At 49.0% G+C, this 19559-nt stretch overlaps 1 protein-coding gene across 1 annotated transcript in view; it reads right to left on the bottom strand.

The window, feature by feature from the left end:
- Positions 1–19559, bottom strand: part of Pax5 (paired box 5) — a 173726-nt gene that overhangs the window by 67356 nt on the left and 86811 nt on the right. Inside the window, exon 7 of the mRNA XM_085839326.1 lies at positions 10050–10179. Coding sequence (XP_085695452.1) covers positions 10050–10179 — 130 coding nt within the window. The remainder of the gene's footprint in view (positions 1–10049; positions 10180–19559) is intronic.

Below are 19559 nucleotides of genomic sequence, written 5' to 3'. Positions count from 1 at the left end.
GAAGGTATACTGGCTAGTTTTGTGTCAACTTGACACAGGCTGGAGTTATCACAGAGAAAGGAGCTTCAGTTGAGGAAATGCCTCCATGAGATCCAGCTATAAGGCATTTTCTCAATTAGTGATCAAGATGGGAGGGCCCCTTGTGGGTGGTGCCATCTCTGGACTGGTAGTCTGGTTCTATAAGAGAGCAAGCTGAGCAAGCCAGGGGAAGCAAGCCAGTAAAGAACATCCCTCCATGGCTTCTGCATCAGCTCCTGTTTTCAGACCTGCTTGAATTCCAGTTTTGACTTGGTGAGGAACAGCAATATGGAAGTGTAAGCTGAATAAACCCTTTCATTCCCAACCTGCTTCTTGGTCATGATGTTTGTACATGAATAGAAACCCTGACCAAGACAGAAGGCAAGAGCCTACTCCACACACTGTTCTCTGAGCTTCGCGTGAGTGCTGTGTGGCATGTATGCATGCACATACACACACACACACACACACACACACACACACCTTGCACACACACTTTGGACACATGCACACCTTGCTCACACACACTTCCCCTGGGGCCACTGTGAGCTTCCTTGTCCTTTCTGACAGCCACATGCTGCTCCACTGTGGGGATGACTCTCTACTTCTTTCACCTGACCCCTCCCAGTGGACATTCAGATCTGATCTTCAAAATGATAAATGATAGTTTTAATGTTAAAAATATGTTACGCAGATTTTTAAAAAAAAAAAAACCTTTGGGATGGACTTTCAGGCCAGGCTGAGGGGTCTGTGGGGCAATGCTTGGGTCTGTAAGCTCATGGCACCTGGAGGGGGCTTCCAGCACAGTCCTGGATGAAGGCTCTTTGCCTTTGTGGTAGTAGTAAGATCACTGGCATCGACAGTGACCGAGTTTGGGTAAAGAATTATCCGGGGCTATGTGAAGAGGCAAAGCTACCCGGCTTGTGTAGTTTCTGCTGAGTCTAAGAACAGCCAAGATCTGAATTATATAGGATGCGCCCAACTGGCCACAGAGAGGGACCTGAGAAATGGCCCCACCCTGCAGGCCCCTCATTCTCTCATGTGGACATTTATAGGACACTTTCTGGGTTTGTGTCTTCCACTAGAAATCCCCCCCCCCCAAGAAAATAATCCCGGAGCTTCTTATAACTTAAGTCTGAGATCAGACGCTACCTTTTGGGGATGGCTTTGCTTCACCCTGCCCCCTACCCAGTCTTTCCAGCTTCTCTCCCTTTGTACTTTTCTTAGAGCTCCTGACACAAGGAAACCACAGTGTGTTCATCCTGTGCCGACTGTAAACTTGCCCCTCACACACACCCTAGCCCTCAGGCAGATCCAGTGAGGGCAGAGACTGTCTTCAGGGGTCCCATGGAGTGGATTGCTACTGACATCACCTCTTCTTTACAATACAGGAAACAGCTTCAACAACCCAGTGTTTTCCACAAGAAGCTGGTGGCCCAGACCTGGGTCCCAGCTCTCCTTCTACTGTGTCATAGCTTTTCTTGTCATTCCCCCAGCACCTTTCAACAGCCTGGGTACACATACATTTCTCAGAGTCTGGCTTTCATTACTCATTATGACTCCACTCTGAGGGAAGAGGTATTTAGCTGTGTCTGATGAGCCTCCAAAAGTCTCATAAAAAGTGGGTCAAAGGAGGTGTTCCCAGTGGAAGGATGAACAATTGGCTGTTCAGAGCTGCCTGGCGGCCGGCCAGAGCAAGCTTGAGTGGGAAGCAGAGCACATCTGAGCAAGAAGCCTCCTTAGAAAAGATGCAGTGCTACTCAGAATAAGGAGGTCCCCCCAACCAGGGACCCTGAACTGCCTCCTAACCCTGGACAGTGCCCCACAGGCCCAAGTCACTGGGCTTACTGACCAAAAGCAGGGTGGAGGTTTTTAGTGTTTCTCTGGAATGTGGGAGACGGCTCAGGTGGCAATTGCTTGCTGCACAAGCTTAGAAGCCAAGCTCACCACCCAATACCCGTGTGTGTAGAAGGTGGATGGTGTTCATCTGTAATCCCTGTGCCGGCGAGGCAGAACAGGCAGATGCCAGCATGGCTGAGTGGGTGACCTCCAGGCACAGTTAGGTTCTAGCTCAAAAATCAGGCTGGGAAGGATCAAGACTCAACACTAACTTACTGCCTCTGCATTTACTCAGATGGACACAGGCACGGAGAGAATTGCGACAAACATCCCTGGCTGCTCTCAGGCACCTGCCTCCACTGGCCCTCAGCCAGATGTCTTGACAGCAGGTGTCCTGACCCTCAGAAAGCTGTCGGCTTACACAGCCACCCTCTGAGAGTGCCCAGAAGAGTGTGCCTCCCTACCCTCCACCCATAGGGAATTGGCACTGGAGCGTCTTCTTGTTATACACCAAGGACAGAGGTGAAAGACTCACTCATACAAGAACCAAGAGATGTAGTGAGACAGATGCTAAGCAACACACTGAGCACTGTGCAGGGAGCACTAACTTGACCCTCACAAGATGCCAAATACCAGTACAGATACCACCACCCAGAGCACTCGTCCTACGTGTAGTGTCCTTGCTGGGATCACCAGTATTACACGCCAGAAATTAAAAACAAAACAAAACCCCAAACATCTGAGGCAGGCAGCAAAAATGGCCAGTCTCCCATTTCATAACTAGAAATGCTGAGGCTTAGAGAGGACATGGAATTTGCTTTAAAATATAAGAGCATGTAAGTGGCAAAGTCCAGACTTAACCCCACCTCTGTCTCCCGTTCCAGTGCTTATTCCTGTCCCTGTTCCCTAGCTTCTGCTCAGATCCAAAGGACAGGAGCACTTGCTTTCTTAGAAGGCTATGTTTGGAGTACTGAGGCTCCAAACATTGAAGGGAGCAGGCAAAGCTGGAGACTCAGGGACTTGGCAGCTACTCTCTCTGCCTTAGTGGGTCTCACCTGCTGTGCTATAGAATGGCCCCTAAGGGTTGGAGGGAGAAATGCCAGAGAAAGCTCAGAGCCCAGGGCCCAGGCCACTATCACAAAGAGGCTCCCACACTTGTTGAGCCAAAGGAGACCCTCCTCAGTGTCCTGACATTCCAATCTGCTGATGCAAAGATATGGTCCCCAGGGAAGAGACCAAGAGGGCATATGTTGGCCGAACTCCTTTGTTCTCAAAGGCAAAAGGTCAGTGGGGGCCCAGCTGGGGACAAGACTGTCAGTGTCAGCTCTTTGACCAGTGGGGAGGCAGGCAGAAACTGGGAGCCTACCCTGCCCCACCCGACATCCTTTCTTGTAGGCAAACCCGGTAGCTGCCCCAGCAGTGGGCCTGTGGCCCAAGGACACACCTGCAGATAATTAGTCCCAATCAGGACAGGCCCAAACTGCTGACAGTGCAGGACCCAACCAGCAGGCCGTGTCACCAAATTTGCAAATGGTGAGCGACTTCTGAAGCGTGGCCCTGGCCGGCAGAGCAGGGTTTGGCTTAATATTTAATGCGGCATATAAACGGTGCAGAGAAATGGACCTGTTCTCTAAGCAGACTCTTTTGGGCTGCTTGGTGTGTAAGAGATCCGGTAGTTCAGGGACCGCCTCCCCCATTTTTTGTGGCCTGGAAAGAGGGACTAAAGTGGCTGTCGGATCAACCTCCACCCCCCCACACCCCCACCTCCAACCCCGACGCCCAATCCCCCACCTCCCCACCCCTGCAAGACTTCTGAGCTTCTCCAGGCAGCTACTAAGGCAGACTGAAGTAAATGAGGAAACAGTGAACATTTGTGGGGTTTTCAAGGATGAGGGCCATTGCTGGCTGGCTGACAGACAGACAGACAGACAGACAGACAGACAGACAGACCACAGTTCTTTTTCTTTGGCTATGTCCCACAAAACATTCAAGTAGGTGAAATCTGTTTTCAGTCATTTGCAACTGAACTTCATTTTCATGTAAATGTAAACCTGTGGTCTCCACAGTTTCCACACACACGGGCTTTTCTAGGACCCCAGCCTCTGCATTTCACCTGGAGCTGTACCAGGAGTCCCTCAACCTGCTGACACATGGTAATACCAGGATGAGCCCACATTAGTCCTCCGTCCACAACCCTTCGTACATGTGTTCTGCACATGGAGAAATCCCAGAACCTCTTTATGTCCTACAGTGTAGACTTTCAAAATATATACCTAGAAAACACACATCATTTATCTCTCCTTTTGCTTCATACATAGTTCAAGCATCATATTGTTTTGATTTCGTTTAAAAGTCGATGTGAAAACAGGTACGGTGGTGGTTTGGTTGGTAATGGCCCCCATGGCCTCACACATCTGAATGTTTGGTGCCCAGTTGGTAGAACTCTTTGGGAGGATTAGGGGGTGTGGCCTTGGGAGAGGTGTGTCACTGGGGGTGACATTGAGGTTTCAAAAGCCCATGTCATTCCCAGCTTCTATTTCTCTGCCTCAAACTTGTGGGTCAGGATGTGAGCTCTCAGCTACTGGCTCAGTGCCATGTCTGCCTTCCTGCCTGCCTATTGCAGGCTCCCCACCATGATGGTCACGGACTTGAACCCATTAGAGTCATTAGCTCCATTGAACACTTTCTTTTGTAAGTTGTCTTGGTCGTGGTGTCTTATTACAGCAATAGACAGGGGACCAAGACAACAGGCTACATTCTTTGTAAACAGTCATCAAGAATATAAGTGCTGTGTGCGAGTCTGGTGGAGAGAAAATGGAACCCCCACTGTTATAGCACAGGAATTCAGCACCCCATAAGATGGAGGAAGGGGTGCAGAGGCCTCCTACTGAACATTCATGCCTAAGCATCTGCTATAGAGAGAACGTGCATGCACGCATGAGACTGTCTGCTCAGTGTTAGCTCAATGGCAATGGGCTAAATTTCTAACTGTGTTATGCTTTATATTTTTAATAATACTGTATTACATTTTTACAAGTGGAATCATTTTGTTCTTCTATATTTTTTTAATCAAATGTATGTCTTAGACATTCATGTTAGTACTCCTTTAAAAAAATAAAGATTTATTATCACTTGTATATGTGTGTATGCCTGCTGGTCTCTAAGTGTACCAAGTTCATGCAGGTGCCTATGTAGGCCAGAAGAGGATCCTGGAGTTATAGGCAGTTGTGAGCTGTAGTGCTAGAAATGAAACCTGAGTCTTCTGAAAGAATAGCAAGCACTCTAAACTACAAAGCCATCTCTCCAGCCCTAGCTCTCTGTGTGTACATGTGTGTGCATATGTGTGCATGTGTATGTATGTGAGCATATGTGTGTGAGCATGTGTGAGAATGTGTGAATGTGTATGTATGTATGAGTGTTGTGTGAGTGTCTGTGTGAGTGCATGTGTGTGTGTGTGTGTGTGTGTGCGTGTCCATCCACAGAGGCCAGAAAAGACCATTTCCTGTCCTGAAATCTCATCTTCAGGAGGTTGTAAGCCACTGGTCTGAATGCTGAGAACAGCAGGCAGACCTTCTGAGAGGACAGACAGCATGCACTCTTAACCACTGAGCCATCCCTCCCCCAGCCCTTTGACTATCAAGGTAGCATTGTATTGTCTGTGAAAAAGCACCCTAACTTATTAGCTGGTTTCTATGTAGCGTCTGCTTTGGTTCTGTTTGTTTGCTGTTACAAATGACAGGCAAAGTCATCACTGCAGGCCTATAGAGTAAGTTCGTTAACGCGTATACAGAACTTCTAAGTCAGCAGGGATACTTAAATGTATTTAAAACCTTGAAATACATTGCCAAGTTTTGCTCAAAAAAATTATATTCCTATAGCAATCCATGAAAATATTTTTACTGTGTCTTTCCAACACCAAGACTTACTATAGAACGGATGGTCTTGGTTGTGGCGTCTCGTGGCTGTTTTAACTGCAGCTTTGTGTTAGGGAGACGGGGTACATCTCCCCATACACTTTTGAGGCTCTACAGTTTTGCCAATAAACTACCCATTATTGCCTAGTTTTTCTACAGACCATTTTTCTTATTCATTTTGAAAATATTTATTTTATTATTTTAATTTTGTGTGTGTGTGTGTGTGTGTGTGTGTGTGTGTGTGTGTAGGGTGTGGGTACACACATTTTAAGAGCCTGCCGATATCAGAAGTGTCAGATGCGGAGTTGGAGTTGGAGTTGGATGGTTGTGAGCCACCTGCTATAAGGTGTGCTAGGAGCCAGACTCAGTTCCTCTGCAAGAGGATGCTCTTAGCTTTTTATTTGTTTTAAAAGCCCTTTATTTATAGAGAGGCTGCAGAGATGACTCAACAGTTAAGGGCACTTGTTGCTTCTGTAGAAAACCCAGATTTGGTTCCCAGAACCCAGGTCAGGCAGTTCACAGTAACCTGAAACCCCAGTTCCAGGAGGTCTGACACCCTCTTCGGGCCTCTCTGGGCACCTGGCCACATATGGTACAACACAGATAAGCAGGCACACACATACGCATATAAAAATAGTACCTAGCAATATTTTGTGTGTACACAAAAGCTCCTTAAATATTAAACAAATTAATGTTTACCATCTATATTACACCCCCACCCTAGTTTTGCTTTTGGATGTTTTTACATACAAAAAGATTTACATTTTTAACACTTTTCAATCTTTTATGTTTGAAACATTTTAAAGGACTTTTCTACCCTAGGATTGTAATTTTTTCCCTTTTTTTTTTGGTCCTGGTTTATTATAGCTTTAATTTTTAAAGTCTTGGCTAAGTGGGGATTTGTTTGAAAGGTTACGTAAGTATACATGTTGATGAGGTACATTGTGATATTCTGATATAAATTACAGTGTGTCATAGCTAAATCTGGCTAATTAGCATATCGGTTACCTCACAAGCTACTTGTTTCCATGGAGACAATGAAGCGGGGATCTGACCACGCATATCTGGACACTTTCTCCACTGTCCACCTTGGCCGCGCGTCTGGAACCTCGGCGGCTTCTACAATAGTTGCAGTTACTATGGCATTATCGTGTGCTTTTATTTTTATTTAAAATGTTTTTCCATTTAGTGTGCATGTGGGAGAGAGACCATCCCGCTTTGGTACAAGCTCTTCACCCGCTGAGTCATCTTGTTCCTGGTCATATATTTTGGAATGTCCTAGAAGATCTGTTTAATTCTTTACTTTAGGACCTCTCTAGTTATCCCTGAATGTCTATTTATCCAGCACTTAGCACCGTTTTGACAACTTTTCTTAAAGTCTCTTGGTATCTACGTGGGACTGCTTTAAGGTAAGAGGTTACGTGGGGAGTGGACGGATCTCTGACAGTCAGTCTAGGAATGAACACCTCCTCGTTCCTTTGTGTCACTTACGGAGTTCTAAATTTATTCTCTGGTTTGTATATATTGTTGTTGAAGGTCTCAGTCTTCTATTGTGCTCATTACTGTTGATTTGTAAGGAAGCTAATGACTAGGCTGACAATTAGAACATGCCTTCCTTTTCTTCCTTTTGCGAATGCTTGTTTTTGTGTTTGAAACTGAGTCTTCCTATGTAGACCAGGCTGCCTCCAACTCCCGACCCTCCAGCTCAGCCTCCTGACCCCGGGATCACATGTATGCGTGGCCACACCCTACTCTAGAATGTGCCTGATGTTTCATACTAAGCACAGCGCTGACTGGTCAGGGATGTTTATCCTCCATTTCTGTGTATCATGTGACTTTCAGATGACGAAATCCAAATCAGTTCAAGCTAATCTCTCCTCCTCCAGGGTTTACCTGAAAACCAATCCGTGTGGCCCCAGGCAGCTTCTGCAGATCGAGCCCTTGGAGTACCCAGATGGCTTTCCAGCTGCAGCTCTGGATCTGGGTACAACGCACAAGCCTTTACATACATGCCTTCTAACGTGAATGAGGAGGCCTTTGCTGCAGACCACGGAAGCCTGTCTGAAGGGGCTGCTGCCACTGAGCCCCACTCTGTACAGCTGGTGGCACCACAGCCCCAAAGGACCAGCTCTTCTATGTTTTTGAGAAGTCGGAAAGCTAGGGTTTTTGTTGTTTTGTTTTGTTTTTGTCTTTAACTCTTGGCTCAGATTTTCTAACCCCCCCCCCCCCCCACACACACACACGAAATCTAGTGAGATTTGCCAAAGGCTAGATTAGACTTGGTTAGGGAGCCTGCTTCTCATTTCCACAAGAGTTAGCCTTGGTGTTCACTGGATTATCAGCCACCTAAATGAGCACCTGCCCAAACCCATTTCCTAAATCCTGCCCCAAACTTCCCCTCTCCAGTGTGGTCTCCTCCCAGATCTCACGTGAGTACCACAAAGACCCTGGGAGATCAGAACTATTTTATGGATGGAAAAGCATCCAAAAGCAAATAGCAAGGAGGTCTCAGGCCTGGATGGACCCTCTGGCAGTCTCCATGGTTCAGTGACAGCACACAGGCCTTGTTGGAGTGCATACAGCCACTCGTTGGCTGTGACCTCAGGAAGTGCGTTCTCTTCACTTATACAGTGGAGATAAAGGTAACAGTAGCCACTTCTCAGTGCTCCCCTGAGCTACCCAGCACAAGGCCTGAGACTCAGTGAAGGGACAGAGGCCATGAAGCTGAGCTGATCTAGGTTGGCTCCCCTGCCCTCCCTGTACCTCCTCAGTTGTCTGTTGTTCCTTGAGAACAGTACAAGGGTTCTAGAAAACTAAAGGTGGCTCTAGAGTGGGCACATCTGAGCTTGGCTTCTGCACCTGTATAATGAGAACAGTGTCACTGAGGTCCCCGGTGAGCCCCACAGGAGACCTCAGGAAATACCTCACTGGCTGCAGCTCACTGACTGGCACCCCTTCCTCACACCTTCTTCCCCACGTCTCAGACGACTGTGCCCCAACTTAGATCCACCAAGGTCCAAGTCACTCTTGCTCTATCTGACCCTCATGTGGTACCCAGACTAACAGACAGGGTCCAGCTGCTTTTAGCTTGAGCCCAGTGCTGACTTAGACGTTAGGTCTCAGAGACAGGCCTCCAGTCTGGTCACTAAGGGACCCTGGGCCTCAGATCTTGCCTCATTCATTCCTCCTCTGCAAACTCTAACACAAGTGAATTTCCTGGCTCTGCCTCCACCTTCAGGGTATGTCCATCAGCCAACAGGGACTTCTTGCCATCTCTATCTGGATCCCAAGCTCCAGCCCAAGGGTAGCCCAGGAGTCCCCACTGTCTGTACATTCCATATTCTGGAGACCCTCCTGCCTCCTGAGTAAGACACCCTCCCAGAACTGGCTTCAAGGACTGCTCCGGGGCTCCAAGGTGCTGGGTTGGAGAAGGGGTTCCCCCTGCAGCAGCAAGTCCTCCAGTGACCAGCGTGAGGGGATTCTGGGGAGTCACAACTGACACATCCACTTACTGGGTGCTTGCTTTATACTAGGCAAGAGCCCAAGCTCTTCATAGGTGGGAACCCAGCCATTATCATAAGAGTCCTGTACAATAGCCATCGCCACTGTTCCCATCATACAGATGAGAAAACCACAGCTGGAATCCCGACACAACTCACTGGAAATTGCTTGACTGACACACAACAGGTCGGAACCTTGCAGCAAGTGGGGCCTGTCCTGGGGCTAGAACTCGGGCCCAGCACATGCTGGGCAGCACACTGCTGCTGAGCTGCCTCACCAGCCTGAGGCCTGTACTCTTCACCACTGATGATGATCATGGCGGCCAGGAAAGACAGTTGCTTAGCATACACGTAGCACCACCTAGTCCTTCTGTCCCCAGCCTCTGCTTGGAAATCTGACACTTCAATGGTGTCTTAAAAAGTCTCTCTACTCCTGGAAGTTAATGTCAACCAAAAGATTTTCCTGACTCATGTGAGGGAAAAACTCCAGACCTCGGAGTGCCTGGTCCCACCACAGGGACCCTCTGACAGTATGATCTGTCTTCTCTTGGTGACTTGAAACAGTGTGCAGCCATGTCACCTCATCCACAACCTGTGTCCCCAGCAGACTGTCACCTAACCCCATTAAAGCAGAGGCCAGTCATGTCCAAAAGCACCAAGGACAGCTTCCCACCTCACAGACATATTCCCATTCTCTCTCTTGCTCTCTCTCTCTTGCTCTCTCACTCGCTTTCGTTCCCCCAACACCCCCCCCAAATCTCCATCTACGTATGCTCACCTGTGACAATAGGGTAGGACTGTGGGCCTGGAACGCTGCTCCCGATGTCAGCGGGGGTGGGGCTCGTCAAGTTGGCTTTCATGTCATCCAGGCCTCCAGCCAGTGAAGCCATGGCTGAATACTCTGTGGTCTGAAAGAGGAAGCAGACATCTCAGCATGGAGCCCAGAGGCACCCTGATCAGATGCAAGGCCGTGACCTGTCCACAGAGGTTCTGGGACACCCAGGCTGTAAGGGCAGATGCAGCTCAGTGGAGCAGCACATGTATCCAGAACCGACCACTGTTCCCCAGTGGAGAAAGGGGCAGGAGCCCACACAGCATCACAAGAGGCCAAATCTAAAGTGCAGATTCCCTGGCTCAGCCACAGAGGCCACGGAGGGCATCGAGCAAGCAAGGCAGAAATAAGAGTCTACTTGCCAAGGGCGGGGACAGCATGGTTTCTGGCTTGGGGACTCTCAGACCCCAGAAACAAGTGTTCAAAAGGAATTTAAGAGATCACCTAATCCAGATTCATTTCACAGACGGAAAAATCAGGGTTAAAGGGGAGCAGGGTTGTATCCACAGTAGACCAAGCCAAATCCCAACCCAGAGCCTGGGTGACCACAAGTTCCCAGTCCCAATTCAGTTCAGACTTGAGTCACAGTTTGACGAGTGACTTTGGATTCCGGAAGCATATGAACACCTGCACACAGAATATCCCCTATATAGATGTCAGATTTATCAAACCCACGACAGCGCCTGCGCTGGGCACGGAGTCATGTCCCTTTCTTTAAGCCTCTTGTGAAATTTAAGCCTGGGTACAAGGAGTCATTTCCTTGACACTGGAGCCATTGCAGAACGGCCTCCAGGGAAGGCAGAGAAGATACCACTCTGAGTCTTCCCATTCAAGGAAAGACTACATTGTAAGGATGGACAGCATCTCTGCCTCCCTCCCAAACCCGACTGCAAACACTTCAGCCGAAGAATTTGGCTGTGTGCACCAAGTTTTGGTGAGAGCTTCTTAGGAGCCTGCCTTGCCAAAGGAGGTCAGATCCCTGTGTGTCCAAGATGATACACTCTGTCGGCCAGCAGGAAGAGCAGGCAGAGAGCCTGTCGGTGATTTGGGAGCTCCTTGTATACTTGGGAAAATGATGGTTGCTATTTCTGAGGCCCCGCTTGGCAGGGGTGGAGTGGGATCTATGTCTCCTGAAAAATGGTCACCAAGAAAGAGTCTCCTGAGAAGGAAGCACTGATGTGGGATGGGAAGATGGCTTAGGCCTGCTCCTGTCCTCACTGTGACAGGGCACCTTGTGTAAGCACCACTGTTCCCACCCCTAAGGCCTCATTCTCTCTCAGGAGACCATGCATGAGCCTGGGGAGTTTGGGTGGGACCTGGAGCTGACCATATTAGGTGTCTTTGCCTTTTGTATTTAGGCCTCTAATCCACCAGAGATTGATTTTTGTGTCTGATGCAAAGATCTAATTTCTTCCCTCTCCCCATTTCTGAATGGATAACCAGTTGCCCCTTGCTGGTTATTAAGAGCCCATCTCTCCCTGCTGATTTGTACATCTCCTTACCCATAGATCAAGGTTCCATATGTGCACAGATGGCTTTCCAGCCCGGATTCTGTTTCATTGGTCTATTTATCTATCCCTGTGCCAATAGCACACCATGTTAATTACTGCAGCTCTCCAGTGCTCCCTTGCACAGGTAGACCTGGCCCCAGCCTGGCTTCTCCCTTAGAGCTCTTGGGCCAGCTATGGGCCCAGAGATTCTTGGCTACATGTTTTGGAATCAGCCTCCTCTGGAAAATGATTGATAAGCCCATGGGGCTCTGGACAGGCTGTCCTCAGCAAGCAACACCTCAGGATACCTGGGTCTGCAGTCCCTCCCAGCTTCACTGGACTCTCAAGCCTGCCCCAGAAGTACTTTCCGATTTTCAGAGAACACTATGTGTCATGTCAGACTTTAACCTGTGACTTCCCATCTCAGCCTCAAGCTCTGTCCATGAAGGGGGCTGTGGTATTCCATTTCTCAACTCAAAGGCTTGAGACTTCCATTTCAGAAGGAATGAGATGTGCTTGAAGCTGAAGCCACACAGTCCCTAGGCCTCACAGCCAGGATCCAAACACAGGCCATCTCATCCCAGCATCTTAACCATTACCCTGATGGTTCTCCGACAGTGAGGCCTAACCCAGCAATGATGAAACCAAACAAGTGGTTCTAACTATTCAAAGTTGAGGTGGTTTTGGTTAGTTTTCTTTTAGTTGGTTCTTGTTGCTAATCTTAGGGCTGTTTGTTTTGAGACAGGATTACATGTAGCCTAGGCTAGCCTTAAACTTACTATGTATCTGAAAATGACCATGAACTTCTCATCCTCCTGTATTTACCTCCCCAGGGCTGGATAATGAGCAAAGATCATAACAATCAACTTCCCGCCGTGCTGGGGATTGAACTCAAAGCTTCATGTGTGCCAGGCAGGCACTCTACTGGCTGAGCTGCACCCCCAGCTCATTGGTAATGGAATCAGAAGGAGTAGAAGAGAGGCCAAGGGTTTCACACCTAGAAAAGCTAAAGCCCTATTTGTAAGTCATGGTTCAGACATCAGCAGGTAGGAAGGAAAGTACATGACTTGCTGTGAGTTAGAAATAGCAGCATTTGAAGAAACGCAGCAGGGGGCTGTTGGGAAAGGTCACTGTCTAGATTTCCTCCCCGAAATACCAAGCTGACCATGCCCTAGCCTCCACCTTGCTAAGAACACATCTAAGACCAAAGCTCACCAAAGGCAGCCATGCCTCTACAAGGGTCTCTTTCAAAGTGGTTCCTTCTCGGGTTTCTGGATGCCCAGACATGAGTGCTAGTTCCTCTTTCTGTGTCTCCCTAGTTGGGGTCTGAGTGCAGTAAGTAGACATTCATTTCCCTGTGCTAGGCCCTGCTGTATACATGCTGGCATGTGAGACCAAAGAGACCCTCTACAAGCTCCCAGAGAAATATGTATAACCCCAGAAAGTCCATCCAATATGGAGACAAGCACAGAGTCATTAATTCTCGCAGGCTGTGGTATGGTCAGGAAGACTTTCCTTTGGGTGAGATAAGCAGGCTCCATCCCTCAAGTCAGGATGGTTGAGGAGAGCTAAGAGGCAAAGGGGATGAAGGAGCCAGACCAGGAAGGGGCACTAGCTGAGGGAGTAGACACGAAGGTAGACCAGTTGGACCTGGGCCACAATGGTCCTCTCCCATGGGTACAAAGATAATTGAGGTGCTCACACTTCTCCAAGAGTCAGCCAAGAGTCAGAGGACCCCTGACATCCATCCCTGACCCCTGCCTCCAGGACTCTATTTGCAGACATGTCTGAATCCCTGAGGGAAAGCTTGGGTTTCCCCCAGGAGACAGAGCCAATCTCAGAAAGTGTGGCTGATGAAGATATCCCGCCTCTCCTGTATTTAAATTTCCAGGTAGAAACCAAGATTTGATTTTGTTCCGGGTCAGACAAAGTGCATGGAATCGCTCCAACTGTTGGGTTCGCAAGGCTAGGTATGGAGGTGGGGCGGGACCCGCCATGCCAGTCTCTGAAACACCACTGGATTCCAAAAGACAAAGAGAAAGAGCCTCAGAAAAAGGGCTCAGGCTTGTGGGCAATGGTTCTCAAAGCTTTGTCACCATCGGGCAGGGGCCCAGACTCTGTTGTTGGCAGGATTGCACAATTTGTCCAACAGGAGCAGGGCACTGTCTTTTATGTGGATATTCAATTGTTCCTCAGGTGTGTCCTCTGAATGGCCAGTGATGGTTCAAGGGCTATCGTGTTCTCGCTGACCTCCTGGACTTCTACAACATGGTCGCGTTCTCTATGCCTCCAACAATCCAGGCTCTATCCTGTCTTGGCCCAGAGGGCCCATCTCATTTAATAAAAAAGCTCCTATACTTTCCGTAAGACCCAACTCAAGAATAACTTCTTGGTGAAGCCATTCCTGACTCCATACCTCACCAAAGAAATCACCACCCCTCTTATGCCCCTCACCATGTGGCTTCCTGTATCCCACTCTATCACAGCATCTCCATCTATAACAACTGTTTGTCTCTCTCCTCCCAGAATATAGGATCTCCTTACACCCACCCCCAAAGTGCTGAATGGATGAATGAATGAATGAGTGAGTGAATAAATGGCCCAGCTGCATGATGGAAACTACAGATCTCAAAAGTTTACCGGAGGTCAGGAATGACAGCGTGTGCCTCTTCTCCTTGCACCCAGGCAGCTGGGGCTGGGGCATCCAGAGTTCCAGGCCAGCCTGGGCTATCCAGTGAGATCCTATCCCCAAGAGTAATTAACTAACTAAGTAATTAAATAACTAACTAAGAAGTTTTAAAACAGTAGTTCCAAGTGATATGGAAACATGCCCTGTCTTCCACCTACAATCCTCATCAAGCTAGCTGACAGGAAAGCTAAGGCCCAGCCTGGTGTTAGCTAAAGCCCCTGGGGAAGTACATCTATTAAAGGCAATAAAAAAGAACCCAGTCATATAAAAGGGTTTTTTTTTGTTTTTTTTTTAACCTCTGGAGACAATGTCCTTTAAAATATTCAAATTCCTCACCCATTTCTCTCATAATTCACTGGGGAAGAAAGGTTATTTCCCACGATGAGTTGTTAATTTGTCTCTGATTGAACAAGGAGAACATTAGAAACTATCGTATATCCCTTTTTGCTTTGGCTGGCAGGAAGCTCAGTCAAATTCAGCGTTCAATGAGCACAACCACAACCCTGCTGGCCCCTGGCACCACGGTCTTCCCTTTTCGCTACACTGCACTCGAAGTCTTTCAGATTGACTTAGATATGTCTAATCCTTAACCCTTCACCTCAGGCAAGTCCTTTGTGGAGAACAGGGCCTGAGAGAGACAGACTCGTGTAAAAAGAGACAGAGTAGAGAAGATGGGCAAGAGAGGAGAGAACACTCCTGCTGAGTCCTTCCTGGGAGCGATGCCTGTCTTCCTGGGATGTCTTCCTGGGAACTGGGTCTGTCTGCTCCCATTTCTCACTGTTACTTGGGAAGTCGCATGCTAGCCAGTGGGATGTGGAGGGCACACACACAGTCACAGTGTCTGTTGATGTATCTACGACCCTGGGCACATCACCCCATCCCGGCCACCCCCAGTCACAGACCCCAGCTGTGTCCTCCATTTTTCTCCTACTCTGAACCCTTCAAAGTCTGTCTGAAGCTGTCATGTCAGGCTCCTGCTCCCTCCCTTGAGAGCCCCTGCTGCTGTTCGTGCCCGTGACCCAGAAAGAAACAGTAACCGAGGTTAGTGGTTCACAGACTGCCCAGTCCCACGCAAACAGCTGGGACAAAACTCCATCTACTGGCAGCCACAGACTCCCCCAAGACCCCAAAGGTCATGACCACCAGCCCGGACCCAGAACCCTCCTTGACAGTGGGCCCCAGTTCACAGTCAGCCTCGCTCTCTCAAACGCCAGTTACAGAGATACAAAGAGTCACCTTGTCTGATGTGGAAGTGCTGAGGAGCAGAGGTGAGTCTCTTCATTTTTATCTGTCATTTCAAGTCTTGGCCCAGTGGTAGACAAAAACAGAGTGAGGAGTGAGCACGTGGGACTCCTGCTCCAGCTCGGTCTCCCACAAGCCGGCTCAGGAGGGAAAGGCCCATGAGGGAGACAGAGTGAAATGGATTTTCATTCTAAACCCTCTCTGCCTGCCTGCAGGAAGCTCATGAAGATCTCATGGGTGGGAGAGGGGAAACAACTTGGAGACCAAGTTCTGAGAGGTTGGGGATTCCTAGCATCAGACTCTGGGGCACAGGCCCCAAGAGTGTGCACGATGTCATTTGGGTCCCTATGAAATTACCTGGAAAAGCACTGCCTGGGGCTGCACCAAGTATTGTCTCATCAGCACCGGGCACCACTGCCATAGCATGGAGGAGAGAAGAAACAGACACGTAAGCAGGGGGGGCAGAGAAGTGGGGCTCAGCATGAGGACGAGACTCAGCCAGCTCTGGAGGGGGATTTCCCTGCTACTTCCTGGGGTCCTCTGGGCTTCAGATGGCCCTGGGGAGCCCCGGCAGAGACAGGACACACACTCCCATCCTGAAGGGCCAGACGCCTGCTCACCTCCACCCCTACCCAGACAAGCCTAGAGTAGGAGAGGAGAGGCCTCAGGGTCTGGCCTAAAGATTGAGACTGGGGAAGCAAGGGTTCTTCCCCCGGAAGGCCCCCATGGCTTCTAGAGATTTCTCTCTGGGGGCTTTCACTGTATGATCGCTAATTCCTTTCTAATACTGAGAACTCTTTACTGTTACCATTGGCCCACAAGACAGAAAGTCACGTCCATCTTCATGAAATGAAGTCTAAGGTGAGGAAAGAGAGACAAGGGGGCCACCAGGCTAAAGGGGACTCAGGACCTGCCAATCAGTTCAATATGTACACTGACTGAGGCAAACTGTGAAATATGTAACCATAAAAAAAAATCATGACATAAAGGGACAAGTGTGCTCAAAAGCATCAAGGAATCTGCTAACTTTCAGCTGTGATGAATGGGCTGAGTACACGCTGCCTAATGTCTTTAAGAGACATCTTTGAAAGATCTGTTTCAAACATTCGTAGTGAAGTGAGACCATGTCTGAAAGGAACTGGGCAGCACACATGTCTCCCCATCCTGACTAGAGATGCTGTCTGTGTAGCCAGCATCCCTGCTCTTCTCCAGCCAGCATCCTGGGTCTTTTGCCACCATGCCTCAGCTGCAGGGACAGACTGCATCCCTTCACTTAGACAAATTGAGCCCATCACCCAGCTCTTGGGATCTGGTTCCAGAGAGGGAGAAGTGAGTGGTGCAGGAACCTTCACCAGTGGCACAATGGACACCCAAGAAGCCAAGGGCAGTCAGGAGTTTTTCTCTGCTCCCCCGCCCCTGCGCCTGCCCCACTCCTCCAGACTGCCACACCCAACCCCAGTGCTGTCTTCAGGGACTGTGAACTTCAACCCTTTCCAGAGAAGGAAGACCTTAGGCCTTTCTCCCTCCTGGTGCCTTCCCGGCCACATCCCTGCAGGTGCGTTATGTCCTTGGGACTCTGGGGTGTGAGCATATGCGGGAGGGAAACCCAGAAGGGGCACAGGTTCTCTTAGCAGCTCAGAGGCAGAGTTACGGCTGGCAAAGACATTGGTCAGACACTGACATTGCCCCAGTCTCAGGCTGGCACTGGGCCTCACCTAGGTTTGTATCAGTGAAAGAGTCACGGCCACGCTTGTGGTCTCAGCTGCTTTCCTTAGCTGGAATATGCGGATGTGTGACCAATTCTGGAAGGCCATGAAAACATAGAAGAGGGGTAATAGGAAAGTTCTGGAAAGTAGTCTCTCTCTCTCTCTCTCTCTCTCTCTCTCTCTCTCTCTCTCTCTCTCTCTCTCTCTCTCTCTCTCCTCTCTTCTCTCCCTCCCTCCCCCCCCTTCCCATGGTCAAGCATCTTTAAAAACCAGACTAGTGCCGGGCGGTGGTGGCGCACGCCTTTAATCCCAGCACTCGGGAGGCAGAGGCAGGTGGATTTCTGAGCCTGGTCTACAGAGTGAGTTCCAGGACAGCCAGGGCTACACAGAGATACCCTGTCTCAAAAAACCAAAAAAAAAAAAAAAAAAAAAACAGACTAGCAAGAAAAACAACAAACTTAAAAAAACACCCCCCCGAACAGGACAACAGTAAAAAAAAAAAAATGTTATGGTAGAAAGTGCTTCAGTGAAATAGCAAAACGGCTGCAGAGGCACACAGGCAGAGCTGTTGCTTCCGGAAGTGACGTGACTTACGGCCACCACGCCCAGCTGTGAGGTCATTTCATGGGAAACTGCACGATCGATCGCTGCATGCGATCTCTCTGCACTGCTCTACATGTGTCTACAATGATCTCAAAATAAACGGGTAAATTTGTTTTCAAAAATTAAAAAAAAAAACCTCAAACCAACAGACTTTAGCATTCTGTCTCTACTAATCAAATGAAAATGAACCAACATTTGAAAATAAACTGTGAGATGAATGTAGACAATGAACAACACTAGCAATAGTAGCCATTGTCTACAAAATACTACTAGATGCAGGAACTGTCAAGGATTCTGAAAGGCTTCCCTCTTCCTGGAAGTCTTCCCTGATTTCCCTCTTCTATGTTCCTAAAGCACTTCACTGTGCAGATCTCTACCAAGTCCACATCACTCACTATTGTGCCCTTAACTACTGAGGGCCCCCATCCTCCAGCTGGAGTGTCAGCTTCGAAAGGGGAGGAGACTGGGTCCCCCTTATGTCAGCAGCTCCTGGCCCGACTGAAAACAGAGGTGGCACAAATGTCACCTATGGACCAATGGCCAAGTGGACTGGGACAGGTGCCATGGCTGAGTTCTACCAGTGGCGTCAGAGGGGCTTCATCGTGTCAAAGAGAGGATAATTGATGTCAAAGTCCTTTCAACACACTAGCTGAACTTCGTGGGGAGGGGCACGGTTGGCCTTCCAAGGCTATGGCCATATGTGGGTCAAAACGATTCTTAGCAGAGCAAAGGGCTTCCAAGAAGATATGTGCTCTGCTGTGTCTGCTCTCTGCAATCCCAGCACACTATGAACAGTTTCCAGGTGGCATGGGAGAAGCAGAGACATCCCAGAGAGGACAGCAGGGCCAGACAGCATGCCTTCTGTCCCAGAGAAACTTTAACAAAGAATTATGAAGAAACCCTTCTCTTCTGGCCTCTGATAGAATTTAGGTGGAGCCCTGAGGCTCAGAGCCCAAAGGTAAGGCACCAATCTCTATCTGGTGCTCAGAGCTCATCAAGTGTGTGACCTGGTGACAAGGGACTCACTACTTCCTGAGAAGGACAACTCTACTACCACATAGCCAGCCCTGGGAATGGCGCTCAGTCAGCCCATGGAGGCCTTGGGCAAGCTCTCTACTCCAGCTTCATCAAATGTCCCCTGAACTTTTTAGGTTGGTGTCTTCCTGTCTGATCCCAGATAGGGCTTCGGGGCCTCCACCGCCTGTTCTGTACCCCTTCTCTGGCTGGGGCACGGGTCGCTTGCTTCTGATTTCTGGGGTCTCCATTTCCTGGCTCTGAGCGCTCAACCCAACTCCATTAAAAGTTGATTATGTATGTGACAAGAAATAAATAAGCATTTGTTTCCTTCTATCCCCAACCAGTGTGATACCAGCAAGCTCACAAGTGTCCCCAGATATAAACAACATGTTCTCCTGACAAGGACACCCCCACTGTCCTGACAAAGCTCTGAGTCTTGGTGCATATTGAGAACTGACACCCACATCTGCAGGGCAGAAACTGAAGATAAGAGAGAAGCCTCTCTGGAGGCTTGGGCTTGCTCCAGCTCTGCTCAGCTGTACGATGATCAGTCAGTTCCAGGCTCTTATGTGAGATGGAACATTCCAGATACAAACCTCCATCTCCAGGCAGCTGAATTCCCACAGCTTTCCCGTGGCAAAGCCTAGCTGTACCATCCTGCTATAAAGTTAGCAATAAGCAGGGGTTCTTGCCTCTCAAGGAATGCGGG

Source organism: Mus caroli, unplaced genomic scaffold, assembly GCF_978045245.1.
Source record: "Mus caroli unplaced genomic scaffold, Mus_caroli_1 scaffold_6, whole genome shotgun sequence".
NCBI lineage: Eukaryota > Metazoa > Chordata > Mammalia > Rodentia > Muridae > Mus > Mus caroli.
Note: the sequence above shows the minus strand (reverse complement) of the source record. Positions and strands in the feature narration are given on the sequence as shown.